Raw genomic sequence first — 19,314 nt, 5'->3', positions numbered from 1 at the left:
GCCAGGTCATCATTATGACACTAATATGAATGGATACCAAAGATTCTTTTATCTTTGTCTGACTAACAATCCTACCTTATGGTATCAATAACGTGGGTGGATTTCATTGGGGGGGAAATGCAAACTAGTGCATTACGAACAGGAAATTGGCGGTAGTGGAATGCTGGTAAAAAGCTAGATGTTTAGTTTTTTTTATATAAAAGAGATTGGGGTAGTTGGGCTCATGACTGGCTATGTGACATATCAGGAATTATTCTTTTTACAGCATCCCACCATCTCCCCCCTCTGCTTAGTACATTTTAAATGAAGGAAAAAGTAAACTACTTATCTAGACCTACATCATTTAAAAAATATATCTTCTCAATTAAAAAGGTTAAAAGATACACTGCTTCTATCCTCAGTTTCTGTGAAAAAAATCACATCCCAGAACTGAATTTCTCTTCGACAATTTCCCTATTAATCGAACACTTACTCAAATGGAGTTGATTATAATCCCCTATCGGTGGTTAATAACAATATGGCCAGAGACTGAGAGAATGAAGGCTAAACGTATAGAAGACATGGTTCCATCAGTCCAGCCTCTTTCATTCCTTGCCGCGGCAACAAGCTCTCAGCCTCGTTGCCTGGCAACCATAATTCATAGCCACTCTAAATGGATGTTCTGTGAGAACATTAAGGTGAATGGGAACAAAATACCCTTTGTCAATCTGGGGAGTCTTTCAGCCAGCAGGTCATCCAACCCAGCTCCTTTTCCCTTCTTGCAAAAAACAACAACAACAATTTACGAATGTTGAGCAATAGAAAACTCTAATGTTTAAGTTACTTAGTGAATGTGAAACATAATATTTTTTTATTTGACCTTTAGTTAACTAGGCAAGAACTAGAACAAATTCTTATTTTCAATGACGGCCTAAGAACAGTGGGTTAACTGCCTTGTTCAGGGGCAGAACGACAGATTTTTACCTTGTCAGCTCGGGGATTCGAGCCAAGATGTTTTAGCTACTTAGTGAATGTGAAACATAATATGATCGTAGCCAAGATGTTTTAGCTACTTAGTGAATGTGAAACATAATATGGTCGTAGCCAAGATGTTTTAGCTACTTAGTGAATGTGAAACATAATATGGTCGTAGCCAAGATGTTTTAGCTACTTAGTGAATGTGAAACATAATATGGTCGTAGCCAAGATGTTTTAGCTACTTAGTGAATGTGAAACATAATATGGTCGTAGCCAAGATGTTTTAGCTACTTAGTGAATGTGAAACATAATATGGTCGTAGCCAAGATGTTTTAGCTACTTAGTGAATGTGAAACATAATATGGTCGTAGCCAAGATGTTTTAGCTACTTAGTGAATGTGAAACATAATATGGTCGTAGCCAAGATGTTTTAGCTACTTAGTGAATGTGAAACATAATATGGTCGTAGCCAAGATGTTTTAGCTACTTAGTGAATGTGAAACATAATATGGTCGTAGCCAAGATGTTTGGCCTAAAGTGGAAAATAAGCTGATATGTCCAGCCTTGGAAATCATGAAGTCCCACATTGAAAAGGGAAATTGGGTTATATGGTTTAAGAGTGGGGCTATGAGGTTCAATATCCCTGGCTAGTAGAACCCGGGGGCTAAACACACACAGTTACACAGGTCATGATTAATGGAAATAAATATGCACTAGGGAAAATCATAGACCATGTAGACCGCATACGGTGAAACCATGTAGCTCCTCAGTGGTGGAGGTGCTGATGACGCATAATATTGAATATGGTGAACATGGCCAAAGGCAGAAAGAATAATGGCTGAGAGCGGGAGGTGAGAAGTTTCACTTTGACAAGAATGGGAGATGATCTCCAATACCTATGCAGAGTAGTTAACCACGGTTAGTCATGACACCTATCACATTGTGAGGTTTCTGCAAGGAAAGACAAATCTAAAAGTTTAAGTTTCGTTTCTTCACTTTTTGAAAAGTGAAGACTTGCATTAAGTGTATTTCTTCTGAATGTCACCCCACCAGATTGTTTTCGATTTCTAGTGAATAAATATCAGGGGAAAACTCCCCATCAACCATCTAAAAACAACTGGATCATCCATTAGTACAGCGGAGACCCAATGGGGTGTCCAGGATTTTGTTCTATCCCAGCACCAACACACCTGATTGAACCAACCAACCACTCGTCAAGCCCTCGATTACTTGGATCAGGTGTGTTGTTGCTGGGATGGAACATATGCCTGCACCCACAGCTGCCCTCCAGAGCAGAAAATCGCACACTGCTTGCTAGTGGCATCAGGCTAGACTCACCACAGACAGGGTGCTGGACATCAGGCTGCCATTTTGGCTCAACAGCCCTCCATCCTGGCCCATCATGTCCATTCCCTGCAGGTGGAAGGGGTGTAGGCCACTCTGGGAGTGAACGGGAGCCAGCGGGTGGTAGGAGCCAGACTCTGACTCTGGTAGGTGGGGGTGCAGCATGTGTTCTGGGATGGTGGGAGGTGTGATGGGGGGAATGTTGAAGTCTTCATCCCCCAAACTGGGCACTGGGTAGGACTGCAACATAAGAGGAGCGGAAGAAACAGAATATGTTAGAGAAATAATAATATAACAATATTATCATTTAGGATAAATGTTTTAGTGGATGCAAGTCCAACCAAACTGAGCACTCAAACACATTAGGCCTAAGAGCACAGTAGAGGTGGATGCTACACATTGGTAGTAGTGGAGTAGGTGAGTTTCCCTGTACAATGTAAAGCTCTTCGAGCATCTGAAAATCAATCCAATTCATTATTACTACAGTATTATATTACAGCTCAGCTACAGCACTGCGATGCAGAACATGCAGATGGAATCAGATAATTATAGTAGTCATTAATAGACTACTATAGTTCCATGAGTCTTTATTAAGACTGCAGTGGGACTTCTGTAAATACCTCCTAAATTAGTTATATTATTAGAAGGCAATTAGGATTAATGATGTACACTGCCTTGAACGATTCTTATGATCAACAATACCAAACAATGAGGATTAATCATCATCGTTAATGCAATCACGATGACTTGACTTAATTCATGCATACATGATCAACTACACATAGGAAACATATACAGTGGGGAGAACAAGTATTTGATACACTGCCGATTTTGCAGGTTTTCCTACTTACAAAGCATGTAGAGGTCTGTCATTTTTATCATAGGTACACTTCAACTGTGAGAGACGGAATCTAAAACAAAAATCCAGAAAATCACATTGTATGATTTTTAAATAATTAATTTGCATTTTATTGCATGACATAAGTATTTGATCACCTACCAACCAGTAAGAATTCCGGCTCTCACAGACCTGTTAGTTTTTCTTTAAGAAGCCCTCCTGTTCTCCACTCATTACCTGTATTAACTGCACCTGTTTGAACTCGTTACCTGTATAAAAGACACCTGTCCACACACTCAATCAAACAGATTCCAACCTCTCCACAATGGCCAAGACCAGAGAGCTGTGTAAGGACATCAGGGATAAAATTGTAGACCTGCACAAGGCTGGGATGGGCTACAGGACAATAGGCAAGCAGCTTGGTGAGAAGGAAACAACTGTTGGCGCAATTATTAGAAAATGGAAGAAGTTCAAGATGACGGTCAATCACCCTCGGTCTGGGGCTCCATGCAAGATTTCACCTCGTGGGGCATCAATGATCATGAGGAAGGTGAGGGATCAGCCCAGAACTACACGGCAGGACCTGGTCAATGACCTGAAGAGAGCTGGGACCACAGTCTCAAAGAAAACCATTAGTAACACACTACGCCGTCATGGATTAAAATCCTGCAGCGCACGCAAGGTCCCCCTGCTTAAGCCAGTGCATGTCCAGGCCCGTCTGAAGTTTGCCAATGACCATCTGGATGATCCAGAGGAGGAATGGGAGAAGGTCATGTGGTCTGATGAGACAAAAATAGAGCTTTTTGGTCTAACTCCACTCGCCGTGTTTGGAGGAAGAAGAAGTATGAGTACAACCCCAAGAACACCATCCCAACCGTGAAGCATGGAGGTGGAAACATCATTCTTTGGGGATGCTTTTCTGCAAAGGGGACAGGACGACTGCACCGTATTGAGGGGAGGATGGATGGGGCCATGTATCGCGAGATCTTGGCCAACAACCTCCTTCCCTCAGTAAGAGCATTGAAGATGGGTCGTGGCTGGGTCTTCCAGCATGACAACGACACGAAGCACACAGCCATGGCAACTAAGGAGTGGCTCCGTAAGAAGCATCTCAAGGTCCTGGAGTGGCCTAGCCAGTCTCCAGACCTGAACCCAATAGAAAATCTTTGGAGGGAGCTGAAAGTCCGTATTGCCCAGCGACAGCCCTGAAACCTGAAGGATCTGGAGAAGATCTGTAGGGAGGAGTGGGCCAAAATCCCTGCTGCAGTGTGTGCAAACCTAGTCAAGAACTACAGGAAACGTATGATCTCTGTAATTGCAAACAAAGGTTTCTGTACCAAATATTAAGTTCTGCTTTTCTGATGTATCAAATACTTATGTCATGCAATAAAATGCAAATTAATTACTTAAAAATCATACAATGTGATTTTCTGGATTTTTGTTTTAGATTCCGTCTCTCATAGTTGAAGTGTACCTATGATAAAAATTACAGACCTCTACATGCTTTGTAAGTAGGAAAACCTGCAAAATCGGCAGTGTATCAAATACTTGTTCTCCCCACTGTAAGTTCATTTCACATGTAAACAAATGTGTGTAAATGCATTAGGCATGTTTTTGAATGATTCAGGCTAAATAAAAGGGGGTTTGAGGGTATGTAAATGCATTAGGCATGTTTTTGAATGATTCAGGCTAAATAAAAGGGGGTTTGAGGGTATGTAAATGTATGTAAAAAAGTTGCTCATTAACGTCTAATTAAAAGGCTTATTTTATGCGTCTCCACAGTCAGTTCCACTTGGCTGTGCAGGATGATCTGTCTCCCTCTCAATCTCTTTGGACCCCTTTTTAGCTCGAAAAATGTATAGCAGGCAAGGTAGATGAAAGGCAGTAAAAATCTGAAGCAACCATAAATTATTCTGTAAACACTGCAAAAAACTGCACTCACCTCGAATCAACAGGAAAATGTGTGTTAAGGTCTACATCTGTACCAGTGGAGGCTAGTGGGAGGAGCTATAAGAGGATGGGTTCATTGTAATGGCTAGAGTGGAGTAAATGGAACGGAGTAAAACATGGTTTCCATATGTTTGATGTGTTTGATACCGTTCCATTCATTCCATTCCTGCCATTAATGAGCCCGTCCTCCTATAGCTCCTCCCATCAACGTCCTCTGATCTATACAGCTCTGAAATAGGAAGCATTTCCATAAAGAGAAAAATAACTATTCAACACATCAACTTGCTCTTGATCAATTAGACGCGCACAATTTATTTTTACTCGGTGAAGCTTTCCAAAAGACGACAGCACAACAAATCACACTTCTGATACAAGTTAAAATGTTTTATTTTTCTCTCTACCCCAGAAGTGTCTTTTTCCCAGTTTCATCAGAGGGCTCAGGAGTTACATTCTGCCTCTACTACCTCCTCGTTGATTCCCTCCAAGATTTTCATTACCACTAATTTACAGCTTTTATTTGCTGAAAACAAAATGGAGCTGACAGACAGCCAACTCCAGGCAATTAGGCAGAGAATCAGTTCCAAAACCCATCTCTACTGAAATACCAGCCCAACTGTTCTTTTAAAAGACGGTAATAATCGTTTTAATGAGCTTCCTTCAGCTCTCTCTCTCTCTCTCTCTCTCTCTGTCTCGCTCTCTCTCTGCTAAAAGCCAACATTTTGCATTCATTTGCATATTTGATTGTGTTTCCTCTCACAGATGTCGAAGTTGGTTGGTTGGTAGAAAATATGTTGGCACAATTCATACAGTAAGGTTTTCAGGAACGCAAAATGATTTTGCTGTCATAAAAAAAAAAAGATTGTCATAATGGTTGTTGCCTGGGGTACTTGATGATATTGATATTGCTTCAAATTTGACAAATTATTTTGTTTTGCTTATTACTTCTCTATACATAGGCCTACAGACAGACCTTACATTGGGACTTAAAAGGCCAAGTCAATGTTGTGTCAAAGGCGTTTCAAAGTATGGACATAAAACATTGATAATTACATAACAACAACAAAAATGACAGTTACATAACTAACTTCCTGTGCAGAGTTCTAATGTAGTTGTTGTTTTTAAACTCTGTGGCCCTCCTAGAAAAACACTCAATATACAGTATGCACCCATCTACTCTGGCTTTCTATTAACTCACACTGAAGAGAGTCATGGGAGAACTTGAGTCGAGGCCAGACACACAGCAATGTTACATGTGTAACATGAGAGGGATGGTTACCACGTGATCAAGAGGAGAGAAGAGAGACAAACCATCAATGGATAGAGAGAGAGACAGACAGAGAGAAAGAGATGTGCTGTATTGTAAACCTGTAAATCAGGGATGGGCAACTTTGATGGGTGTGGGGGCCACAAAAAATCTGAACTCTTTACCCACATCCATACCCACACATCCGGTCAGAGCCGGCCCTAGCCTTTTGGGGGGCCCAAGTGAAATTTCGTTGGAGGCCCACCCCCCAACCAAATTACTATTCTAAGTCTCAACAGTAAGTTGAAACCCCAACTGAGTTCCAACATTTTAAAATGTTTTATTGGGAAATTAAAAAGTCTACAAAAGTGGAGCCGGGGCCGCCAGTTGCTCATCCCTGTTATAAATCATCCTGTCTATTAGTGACTTCATCATCTGTAATAAAGGTGAGGAATTGGATGTCCAGGGTGTCACGTTCTGACCTTAGTTCCTTTGTTATGTCTTTATTTAGTTTGGTCAGGGCGTGAGTTGGGGTGGGCATTCTATGTTTTGTAGTCTAGGTTTTGTATTTCTGTGTTTGGCCTGGTATGGTTCTCAATCAGAGGCAGCTGTCGATCATTGTCTCTGATTGAGAATCATACTTAGGTAGCCTGTTTTCCCACTATGGGTTGTGGGTAGTTGTTTTCTGTGTCTGTGTTTTTTCCATACAGAACTGTTTCAGTCTCGTTCATTCTCTTTTGTTGTTTTGTCATTCAGTGTTCATGTTCAGTTGGATTTCATAAAAATTGACAATTACCACGCTGCACATTGGTCCGATCTTTCATACTCATCATCAGACGAGGACGAGTACCGTTACACAGGGTCACAGCATCAGGGGGTAAGATGTCAATACAGCGACACTTGTTACTGTTCAGTCTATTTGATCTCGGAGACTATGATGAAGACAAACACAGTGTGTTGTTTCATGTTGTCCTCACTTTCTAACACATCTACACCATCTGCAGTGAATAAAAATAGAAAGATAAGTAACATATTGTACCTTTTAGTGTTACAAAAGCGGCAAAAAAGGCTCTTCGAATTTTTTGTAGTCAAGAAGGTGTTAATTAAGTTAAGAACCCTACAGTAAAGATACAGTATGCCCACACAGCAGTAGCCTTGTGATTAGGGGTACACATTTTGGGGAATATTCAGAGGTGGAAACTTTCCGTGTGAATTAACGGGAATATATGGGAATTAATGGGAATATATGGGAATTAATGGAAATATATGCTAATGAATATTAATACCATTTAAATGTAGATGTTTTTTGCATTGGATATATTTACCATATCATATGGAGACAGAAACATAAACCTTTAACCTTATCATATCAGGAATCAAGGTAAGACCCAGATGCAGACTGTCAAAGTAACAATGTTTATTGTAGAAACAGGGGCAGGCCAAGACAGGTCAAGGCAGGCAGGGGTTGATAATCTAGGGTAAGGCAAAGGTACAGGATGGCAGGCAGACTCAGGGTCAGGCAGAGTTCAGCAATCCAGAGGTGGAGCAAAGGTACAGGACAGGAGGCAGGCTCAGGGTCAGAGACAGGCAGAGAGGTCAGGCGGGTGGGTACAGGGTCACGACAGGCAAAGGTCAAAAACAAGGAGGACAAGAAAAGAGAGGCTGGGAAAGATAGGAGCTGACAGGAAAATGCTGGCAAGCTTGAACAAACAAGACAAACTGGCAACAAACAGACAGAGAACACAGGTATAAATACACAAGGGATAATTGGGAAGATGGGCGCCACCTGGAGGTGGGTGGAGGACAGGTGAAACAGATCAGGGCGTGACATATCATAAGTAGACATAATTGCAAACGATTAAATCCTTCCAATAGAAATTTAAAAAACAATTTAGTTACGAATTTAACTTTAATTAAATGAGTTGACTCTTCACATGGGATGATTACACTGAACAACAAAATAAAGGGAATATTGAAAAGATCCCCAAAGATCCATCGCATCTCCCAATAACGTTTTCAACATACATCTGTAAAATGATGAGTCTAGAAACTAACGCTTTGGTTGTCTTCCTCTCAGGCATCCATGTCTTCTCCCTGGACCTCCTCAATGTCCACCTCTTAAACATCCGACTCTGAGGCCTCATCTTCACTGTCACTTTCCAACCTGGTTGAGGATGGCTCGTTGTCAGGCTCAGAAAGCCTCAAATTTGCCCGGACAGCCACCAATTTTTAACCCTTGTATTGGTCAGCCTGTTGCGTGCTTTGGTGTGTGTGTTCCCAAACAAGGACCAGTTGTGCTCTGAGGCGGCTGATGTTGGTGGGATCTGGAGGATGATGGGGGAAACAGGGGAAAGAGCCTCAGATCCACAAAGTCCCTTCCACCAGGTGGCTGATGAGATATGTTGGCACGACTGCCATATTGCATCTCCATCCCAAAGCCCTTGCTTGGAAGTGTACTTCACCAGACTGCCAAGAACCTTGCCCTCATCCAGGCCAAGGTGGCGAGACACAGCAGTAATGACACCATAGGCCTTGTTGATCTCTGCACCAGACAGGATGCTCTTGCCAGCATACTTGGGGTCCAACATGTACGCTGCGGCGTGTATGGGCTTCAGGCAGAAGTCTTCACGCTTTTTGATGTATTTCAGAACTGCAGTTTCCTCTGCTTGGAGCAACAGTGAAGTGGGCAGGGTAGTATGGATTTCTTCTCTTACATCTGCAAGCAAAGTCTGAACATCAGACAGGATGGCATTGTCTCCCTCAATCCGTGCAATGGTTACTGCTATAGGTTTTAGGAGTTTCACGCTGCTTACCACTCTCTCCCAAAATACATCATCCAGGAGGATCCTCTTGATGGGGCTGTCCATATCGGCAGACTGTGATATGGCCATTTCTTGGAGCGACTCCTTCCCCTCCAGGAGACAAAAATGATGACAACACCACCCAAATGGGTGTTGCTGGGCAGCTTCAATGTGGTGCTCTTATTCTTCTCACTTTGCTTGGTGAGGTAGATTGCTGCTATAACTTGATGACCCTTTACATACCTAACCATTTCCTTGGCTTTCTTGTAGAGTGTAACCATTGTTTTCAGTGCCATGATGTCCTTGGGGAGCAGATTCAATACTTGAGCAGCACAGCCAATGGGTTTGATTGGAGGGTAGGACTCCTCCACTTTAGACCACGCAGCCTTCGTGTTCGCAGCATTGTCTGTCACGAGTGAAAATACCTTTTGTGGTCCAAGGTCATTGATGACTGCCTTCAGCTCATCTGCAATGTAGAGACCGGTGTGTCTGTTGTCCCTTGTGTCTGTGCTCTTGTAGAATATTGGTCGAGGGGTGGAGGTGATGTAGTTAATTATTCCTTGCCCACGAACATTCGACCACCCATCAGAGATGTTTGCAATACAGTCTGCTTTCTCTATGATTTGCTTGACCTTCACTTGAACTCTGTTGAACTCTGCATCCAGCAAATGAGTAGATAAAGCATGTCTGGTTGGAGGGGTGTATGCTGAGTGAAGAACATTCAAAAATCTCTTCCAATACACATTTCCTATGAGCATCAGATGTGAACCAGTTGCATACACAGCTCGAGCAAAACATTCATCAGCATTTCTCTGACTACGTTCCTCCATTGAGCCAAAATAACTTCTGATTCCAGGAGGACCATGAGCTGTTGCTATCAATAAGGTGTCTGATTCATAATTTTCACCTCAAATAGAAGTAGAGGGACTTTTGTCTCAAAGGTTGCTTGTTGTGAGAGCTGAGGGAACTTTATGCACTTGGCCAGATGATTCTGCATCTTTGTTGCATTCTTCACATATGATTCACATATAACATTAGCTGCAGTGAAATGTCTCCACACATTAGATAGTGCCCGTGGCGTTTTCCTGTAAAGATTGAGATTTTTTTTGTAAAAAACCCCAAATACAATTGCATGTACAGATAAATAGTTAAGCAGTTAGATTAAATAACTCCTGTGTAAGATAAATGTTTTGAAATGAAACATGTATGGAAACAGGTGAATTAACACTCCTCAGTTAGCAGGCTCAAGCAAGCTAAAACCCACATGGTAGCAGAAACTGTTAACAAGTTATAAATTATTTACTAGTTAACAAAAAATAATGTATGTCATATAAAATATATTCACCCCACCCAGTACTGTAATCAAAACTTACCAGAAAGCATGTAGTCCTTGGCTCAGACAGTGTAGTAGTGTGGCCTCAATAGCATCTCATTAGTGTGCAAGATCTTGAGAATCAGCTTTACATGCGATAGAAGAGTGCACTGCACAGGTGATGGAAGCATGAACTGTGCATGCAGAGGGTTGCAATTCCATTGAATTGGGGATAGTTTAAACAAAATATGCCACAAGACCTAGAATTGCCTTATGTGTATCCCACAAAAAAAGGTTCACTGTTATAAGCTACATTTTTTGATGAATTTAAGCAAAATTCCCCAAATTCCTGGGCTTAACTTCACATGGAAAATATCCGGAAACATTCCGGAAATTTACCAAAAAGTTTCTGACCCTTTGCAACCCTACTTGTGATAATTAGCACCCTAAAGTAAAACAGTTTTTAAACTAACATTATCTGAAGGTCTTATTACAAAGTAGTTGTTTTTCATGCTGCCATTCATTTGTCCTTTAGAAACAAAGGCACATTGCCTCGTGAGCATATTTTCTAATATCAAGCCTTGTCCTGAATAAATTAGATTTTCTTCTTTCTGTCATTCTCTTCAATCGCCCATTGTCCCTTTCAGTTGAGAACAATGGTAAGTCCCTTTCTGCTCAGAACTATGCAAATGCCTGCTAGTGGGCCTATTTTGATTAACCCCATTCAAATATATTGTATTCTTATTACAAATGCACCATTCAAATGAAAATGTTCTCCTAACATTAGCCTCTAGAATGACAATGATTAGCAACAGTTTTCAGAGCCTTCACCTTAGTTGGAAAAAAAGACTAATGACTTATAAGTCAACTTCAACCAACATCAAATTATGAAATGGTTTTTCTATTTGAAAATGTGTAACAACTGATGGGTGCAGTGCAGACCAGCCATCTTCAAAATAATTTGATCATATTGAGATATTTCTCTCCTTTCATTTCACTCATATCTAGTTAACACATCATTATGAATGCTGTAAGATGTAGTGTGTGGTAGAGGGGTGGGAGATGGGGAATTCCCTCCAACCAAGTTAAGGCCCCCACACCGCCTACACATACAGTTTTTATGATGAATAATTCTTGTTTTATTTTGCCTAAAAATGTTCCACTCATCACTTGACCTACCCATAAACCATTGGCCCAATCTGGAAAGGTACTCTCTTATTACAGATTTTTTTTGTTTATCAGGGATCAACTGTTTCATTGTTTGAGATAAAAGTTGAGATAAATACAAAAAAACAAATGAAAATAGCTATTTTAGATTTGTCTAAGATAAGCCTGAGTAAAATAATCAACATGGACTAAAAAGCAACAAATAAATACAAATTAAATACTCAATATTTATTGTTTTAACAAAATGAGATCATTTTGCCTCAACAGCATAAAAAGCTTCCATATGAAACAGTCCCCCTCCCTTTCAATTCACATTCAAATATGATTTATTGGCATGACAATCTGCGAGCTGCAATGTTGCCAACGCAATTAATAATGAAACAACTTCTTTCTGCCTCTCTATTTTTCCTTCTATAATACTCTCACCAAATACTACCGAGCACAGACCTAAAAGATGTGAGACTAGTTCAGGTTTCACAATAAGAAGAAATCCACCCAACACCTACTGAACCAATTAAGGGGACATCAAACATACTGTACCTAGTGCTGGGACAGGGTTTCAAACATTCAAACATTTTGGATTCTACATTGAAATGTGTTTGAGTCATAACTCTATAACACCTTTGATTTTAGACTCGGATAGATGTTAGGGCTTTATACTCTATTCTGTGTTGTTTTTCTGCCTCGCCTGTTTGAGAGCAGCGCTGAGAGCAGTTGCTTAACCCTGTCTGCTGCCGAGATGTTCAAGGTGAACAGAACTGTTGCTGCCAATAAAACAAATTACCTGATCCCAAAGGTGTGGATCAGGTATGTGTGTGTGTGTGTGTGTGTGTGTGTGTGTGTGTGTGTGTGTGTCTGTGTGTGTGTGTGTGTGTGTGTGTGTGTGTGTGTGTGTGTGTGTGTGTGTGTGTGTGTGTGTGTGTGTGTGTGTGTGTGTGTGTAAACAGTGTGTGTGTGTGTGTGTGTGTGTGTGTGTGTGTGTGTAAACAGTATGTGTGTGATGTGAGTCTGCGTGTAAAGGAAAGAGAGATGAGAAAGGAAGGAAGGGAAAAACAGACATATGGATGGACAGACTGGGAGAAGGGGGAGTATTGAGGGAAAGAGAGTGGGTGTAGAAAAAAGCATTGTGCAAAGGTACTGTGTGTGTGTGTGTGTGTGTGTGTGTGTGTGTGTGTGTGTGTGTGTGTGTGTGTGTGTGTGTGTGTGTGTGTGTGTGTGTGTGTGTGTGTGTGTGTGTGTGTGTGTGTGTGTGTGTGTGTGTGTGTGTGTGTGTGTGTGTGTGTGTGTGTGTGTGTGTGTGTGTGTGTGTGTGTGTGTGAATTACAGTATCTTTCATAATGAATAACTCTTAAACTTCATCACCTGCCAGGTCGTTGCTGCAAATGAGAACGTGTTCTCAGTCAACTTACCTGGTAAAATAACGGTAAAATAAAATAAATAAATAAATAAAATCATCAATATGCCAAAGTAAAGTAATAAGGGATTTTGATTTGCAGTATGATGCAGGCCTGGGTCGAAACGTTGTCATAACAAACACACTTTGGAGAGATTAGATCGAAGTGTGTAGTCTTTCTTTTTATATGAGTGAGGATTTGAACTTTCATCAACTGACAAGTGCCTGCCTTGTGTCTGAGCCCTGAAACCCACTGGTGGTGAATTTGTTGTTGTGTATTTACCCAGGGTAGCCGGGGTCCATCGGAGTGAGCGGGGCCATCTCGTTTCCACAGGGGTCCAGTCTGTTTGGCGCTGAGATGCGTCTGGTGGGGGTTGGGAGGCACACGGAACTACCAGAGGGAACAGAAAGTTCAAGGGTCACCACAGGGTCATAGAAGGATGGAAGGAAGAACCCTTAGGCACAGATCTTGGATCAGCGCAGCATCCTCAAACTAGGCCATTAACCATCTGGGTGGGAACGTAAAACTAACCTTAGATTAGCTTCTAGAGAACAATGACAAACATGTTCTCTGGACAATCAGGATGCTTTACCTAACCATCATATATACAGGTTAGCCTCATTGAGATATTTTTCAAGAGACCTGAATGGTAAGACATTTACTATTGCAGAAATTAGGGATGATGGGCACGGTTAATCGAATATTCAAGTATCCGAATGGACATTACTATTTGATCATTTTTACATTTTAGTCATTTAGCAATGCTTATTTAGCAATTTGGCGACTTACACGATCACTTGCGATTTTAACAATGAAAAGGCTTTTTAAATCAAATTACATTATCTAGATGACATTGCTACACACAAGGATATACCATGACATTTGAAATTCCTAATTTAATAAAACAAACTTTTGAATTTAGTTTTTATGACGTGTACCCCATAAAAAAGACATACAACAGGGAATGTGAATTACTGTGTGGATTATAATTCATGGACATTTTTGTATGGGTTGATATATTTCTTAGGGAAAATCAGGTCTGAAATGTCAAAGTGGAAATTACAAACTTCAGAAGCCTTTTTAAACCTCAAATCCACTAAACATTTTACACTTGCTTTGCAGGAAAGTTCTCCACCAAAAGGGTGACCAAATTAAGATCCTACATCTGTATGTCTTCACACCCCAGAGGTAAATATATGGGTGAAGCACCTTTGGCAGCCATTACAGCTGTGAATTATTTTAAATAAGATTCTACCAACTTTGCACAACTCTTAGGGCAACATATATCCATTGTTTTTGTCAAAATTGCTCAAACTCAGTAAATTTGGTTGGGAATCATAGATGGATAGCAATATTCAAACATTGTCTCTGATTTTCAAGCAAATTTAAGTCAGGACTGCGACTGGACCACTCAGGATCACTCAACACATCTGGACCACTAAAGAAACACAACACCTCTTGGAAAGCCATTCTGGGGTTTTTTTAGCATTAAGATTTGTGTAATTGTCCCGCTGAAAAATAAAACTATTATATAATTAGGTTTTCAGAAGACTGAATGAAGCGGGTTTTCCTCTAAGTTTTACCACAGTCCTAATGAAAGGATTCTAAGTAAACCAGTATCAATATTTTCAGTAAATAAAATAACCGTTGGGAGACTGTGTGAGTGGCATGCAGTAGATTAAATGATGTCCAATCACAATTGATAGAAATTACGCAAATTGCTGATGTAGAATGGCATAGCAATGGTGGGCCATAACAGATGTATACAGCCATCATTCATTTTCATTAATTATTCACACTGACTGAGATAGTTTTGTAAGATATTGTGGTGATTGACTTCAGCATATTACTCTGATAACATGACTATGAAAAACATTAGAGAAAAAAAGACAAAAAGTACCAGGCACACAAGTACCAAGTGCACACCTCAGTAGATGTGTTTCTGACTATAGTGAAGGTGAAGACAGTTTCATATATGCGTGCAAAGGGTGTGAATTGCTCTGAAACGACACTTTCACACATTTATATGAGTCAGAACAGAAACCAAAAACAATCGTTCCCCAGACCAATATTTTAGGAGCCTGACCGAAATGTTTATTTTTTGGATAAACGTAATTTTCTGTTGTATAACTAATTCATGACACTTCTACTTCGTAATGACAAGAAATGAAACCAAGTGAAAAAGGGTTAACTGCAACGTAAGCAATAGAATATGTGTTGCTACATATGAGGCTTATTAGCTAAATTACCATTCCTTTCAGTGAGATTGACCCATTTGCAGACAGTAAATATGGGATTGAAGAAGTTGAGCTTTAATGGAACAATTTGTCATTGTTGTAAATTAATTATTGGTATAATGTTCTTGAATAACATTCATATTGAGTGATATAGCATAGCGCAACTTGTTGTTAGACTGCACAATCATCCCTTGAAAATGCATGGGTACAGTCTCCAATTCGTTAGCTCCATCACCCTACAGCCCCGAGACTAAGGGAAGGGAGGGAAGCTATGGCTAATTAACATAAAGCCTTTAGTTAATTAATAAAGTAAGTTAATTACCCATTTCCTACAGACAGGAACACTGTGTTTGAACAAAAACACAATAAAGGTGAAATTAAAACAACATTAAATAATATTTTCATCTGGCCATGATGACTGCCTCAGGAACATACAATTCTTTAGAAATATTTGATTGTGTTATGTCCCTTAAAGCTAGAGTCCTTAACTGAAACACTAACAAAGCATCTCCCCGCTTCTGTTTTGGTAAAAAGCTGATGGAACTAGCTGCAGTAACCCATGAGGAAGGGGTCACACTCGGACAATCAGACTCGGACAATCGGCCCTGGTGGCACAAAATAATAAAAAGGTCTGACTGCACAGAGATGCTTGGGAAAATGGTCATAACAGGGGACCAGTGTGTGTTTCAGGGTGGGGGGGTATCTGAGCGCCTTCAGCTAGGACTTTGGGGACATTAGGGAGATTTGATTAACCAATCTTGCTCAATTTTGCATGCCTTCTCAAATAGCTACAAAAGTCTTCTCTTGAGTTGGGCTCGGGGATGGAACAGCTGTTGAACATCTGAGCTTGTGGTTGTTTGTGGGGGAAAGGTGGGGAGTGTGTGTGTGTGTGTGTGTGTGTGTGTGTGTGTGTGTGTGTGTGTGTGTGTGTGTGTGTGTGTGTGTGTGTGTGTGTGTGTGTGTGTGTGTGTGTGTGTGTGTGTGTGTGTGTGTGTGTGTGTGTGTGTGTGTGTATGTATCCCACATCTGTTGATATGGGGTAAGGATGTTAGGGACAATACAGGTTGAATCACAATAATTGTTTGCCAAAAATGTAATTTTGAAATGCCAATCCTTTGTATGAACTGCCAACATTATTACACATATTATTATTTAATTGTGGAAATAAATAAAGATATATATTTTTAAATAACTGTATACATTACAATGGAGGTGAGGGCGTTGGAAATGCTTTTGTCAGTTAATCTGCTTCTGTTCTGTGGGTGGCACTGTGTGCTCTTTATAAAGAATGGGTCCCAATCTCTCAAAGGCCCTAGGATATAAGTGGACTAGAGTGGTCTGCCAGTCACTCAAGTGTAATATATTATAAAAAATTAAGTGAACTGGATGGAATATGGGGACTTTTTTAAATCTTCAACATAGAAATGCTACCAAAAAAAAAGAATTTACTGAAACTTGTTACAAATGACAAAGTAACCCATGATTCACCAAATGATATTTTGAAAGAGGAAGCAAAGTACTTTAAGCATATGTTTTCATTTAGGTCTCCCCCATCTCCGCTAACCGAAGTCAATTGTAAGGATTTTTTCCCTATTAATAATGTAAAATGAACAGCTGTACAGAAAGGCTCATGTGAAGGCCAAATTACAGAGGGGGAACTTCTTGGTGCAATTAAAGCCTTTAAGTCTAGGAAAACTCCTGGGCTGGATGGCATACCAGTTGAGGTATAGCACACCTTTCTTGATGTACTCAGGGGAGCTTTATAAGCATGTTTTAACCACTGCTATAAAAATGGTAGATTATCAGATACTCAACAAGGTGGTCTGAGTTCATTATTACTGAAACAGGACCCAAGTGGTAAATATAAAGATCTAGTTCATTTTAAAAAATTGGAATCCCCTTAAACTTCAGTGTTGTGATGCAAAAATTCTAGCAAGGTGCAGAGCGCATAGAATTAAAAAAGTATTGTTGGATATTACTCATACTAATCAGACAGGTTTTTTACATGGATGATACATTGGAGATAATATAAGATAAGTACTGGAAACAATAGAACACTATGAAAAATCTGGGAAACCAGGCCTAGTATTCATAGCTGACTTTGAAAAGGCTTTTGATAAAGTACAACTGGAATTTATATATAAATGCCTGGAATATTTCAATTTTGGAGAATCTCTTTTACAATGAGTAAAAGTTATGTATAGTAACCCTAGGTGTAAAATAGTAAATAATGGCTACTTCTCAGAAAGTATTAAACTGTCAAGAGGAGTAAAATAAGGTTGTCCACTATCGGCATATCTATTTATTATAACCATCAAAATGTTAGCTATTAAAATCAGATCCAACAATTATATCAAGGTTCTAGAAATCCAAGTGTACTACATTACGTATTGGATCACAAAAAAATACAACTTTTACATTACCGTGTAGTTTACCAATAAAATCGTCTGATGGGGAAGTGGACATACTCGGTATTCATATCCCAAAAGAAAGAAATTATCTCAATACAATACATTTTAATAGAAAGTTGGCAAAAATAGATTAACTCTTTAGTTAACCCTAACCCTAACCCTGATTAACTCTTTAGTCATATCCCAGTTGACCTATTTGCTTAAGCCCTCGCCTACACCTAGCAACATGTTTTTAAATTATATGAGCAAAAAATATTCCATTTTATTTGGAACGGCAAGCCAGACAAAATTAAATGGGCCTATTAATATAATGAATATGAATTCAGAGATCATAAATTATTAAATATTAAAGCATTAGACCATTAGATTAAAGGCTTCCGTCATACAAAAGTTACACTTGAATCCGGACTGGTTCTCCAGCAGATTAGTAAGAATGTCTCACCCCATGTTAAAAAATGGCCTTTTCCCCTTTATTCAGATTACAACCTCTCACTTTTGGTTATTTGAAAATGAAATCAAATATAGCTATTTTTAAAACATGACATTGAAAGTTGGTTGCAATTTCAGTTTAATCCACCAGAAAAGACAATAACAAATATTACAACAAATATTATGGTTAAACTCAAATATACTAATTGATCAAAATATACACATTTTTGGAAAAAAGGTTTAAAAAAGGTATAATCTTTGTAAATTATATCATACATAGGACTAGTGGAGTTATGTCTCACATGCAGCTGACAGAAATATATGGAAATGTCTGCTCTACTCAAAATTACAACCAACTAATTTCAGCATTACCGCAGACATGGAAGAGGCAAGTGGAACGGGGAGAAAGTAAGAACTTGACTGTCGGCCCTGCATTAAAGACCAAAATTGGCTAAAGAACATTGTGATAAATAGAAAAGTATACCAGTTTCATTTAAGGACCAAAACATTGACAGCTGTGCCATATAGATTGCAAAATAGTTGGGAAGAGATTTTCGATGTACCGCTTCCATGGCACATGGTTTATGAACTGATACACAAAACAAAGCTGGATTCAAAACTAAGGGTTTTCCAATTAACATTTTTATAAAAAAATTATTGCAACCAATAGAATGTTATATATGGGGGATACAACCATCCCAGCTTTGCTAATAAGAGACAGAATCATTAGATCATTTATTTTGGTACTGTCCACGTGTAGCTTGTTTTTGGTCGCAGGATCATGAATGGCTGAAAAATTGCAACATTTGCCTGCAGCATATAGCACTGCTGGGTGATTTAAAAAGTAATTGTCAATCGATAAATAATATAATAATACTATTAGCAAAAATGTTATCTTTAATTTACAATATGTAGAATCTATGAGAATATAAAGGTTCAGAACTTTTGTGAAACATCACAGCACTGTTGAAAAATATATGGCAAATAAACTGGATGGTGTTCAGAGATAGATGGGAGGGGTTGAGTGGAGCTGAAGGATGGGACTAAAAACAAACAAAAGACAACTATTGTAAAATATACTGTGTCCGTAAAATATATATAGTATGTATAATCTGGAAGTAGAAACCTAAGTGTTGTTGTCCATTAGTTTACTCCAATTAGGGGAAGGATGGTAGGGTTACGGGAAAATAATAAAGGAAAATAGATTTTATATACAGTATCAGTCAAAAGT

The 19,314-nt window shown here is 39.5% G+C and overlaps 1 protein-coding gene across 2 annotated transcripts in view; it reads right to left on the bottom strand.

The window, feature by feature from the left end:
- Positions 1-19,314, bottom strand: part of LOC139559605 (thymocyte selection-associated high mobility group box protein TOX-like) — a 91,410-nt gene that overhangs the window by 24,596 nt on the left and 47,500 nt on the right. For both annotated transcript variants that reach the window (XM_071375750.1, XM_071375748.1), the window contains exons 3-4: positions 13,289-13,396; positions 2,296-2,541 (exon numbers count right to left, since the gene is read on the bottom strand). In XM_071375750.1, coding sequence (XP_071231851.1) covers positions 2,296-2,541; positions 13,289-13,396 — 354 coding nt within the window. The remainder of the gene's footprint in view (positions 1-2,295; positions 2,542-13,288; positions 13,397-19,314) is intronic.

This window comes from Salvelinus alpinus, chromosome 30 (genome assembly GCF_045679555.1).
Source record: "Salvelinus alpinus chromosome 30, SLU_Salpinus.1, whole genome shotgun sequence".
NCBI classification, from domain to species: domain Eukaryota; kingdom Metazoa; phylum Chordata; class Actinopteri; order Salmoniformes; family Salmonidae; genus Salvelinus; species Salvelinus alpinus.
This window is presented reverse-complemented; position numbering and strand designations above follow the sequence as displayed.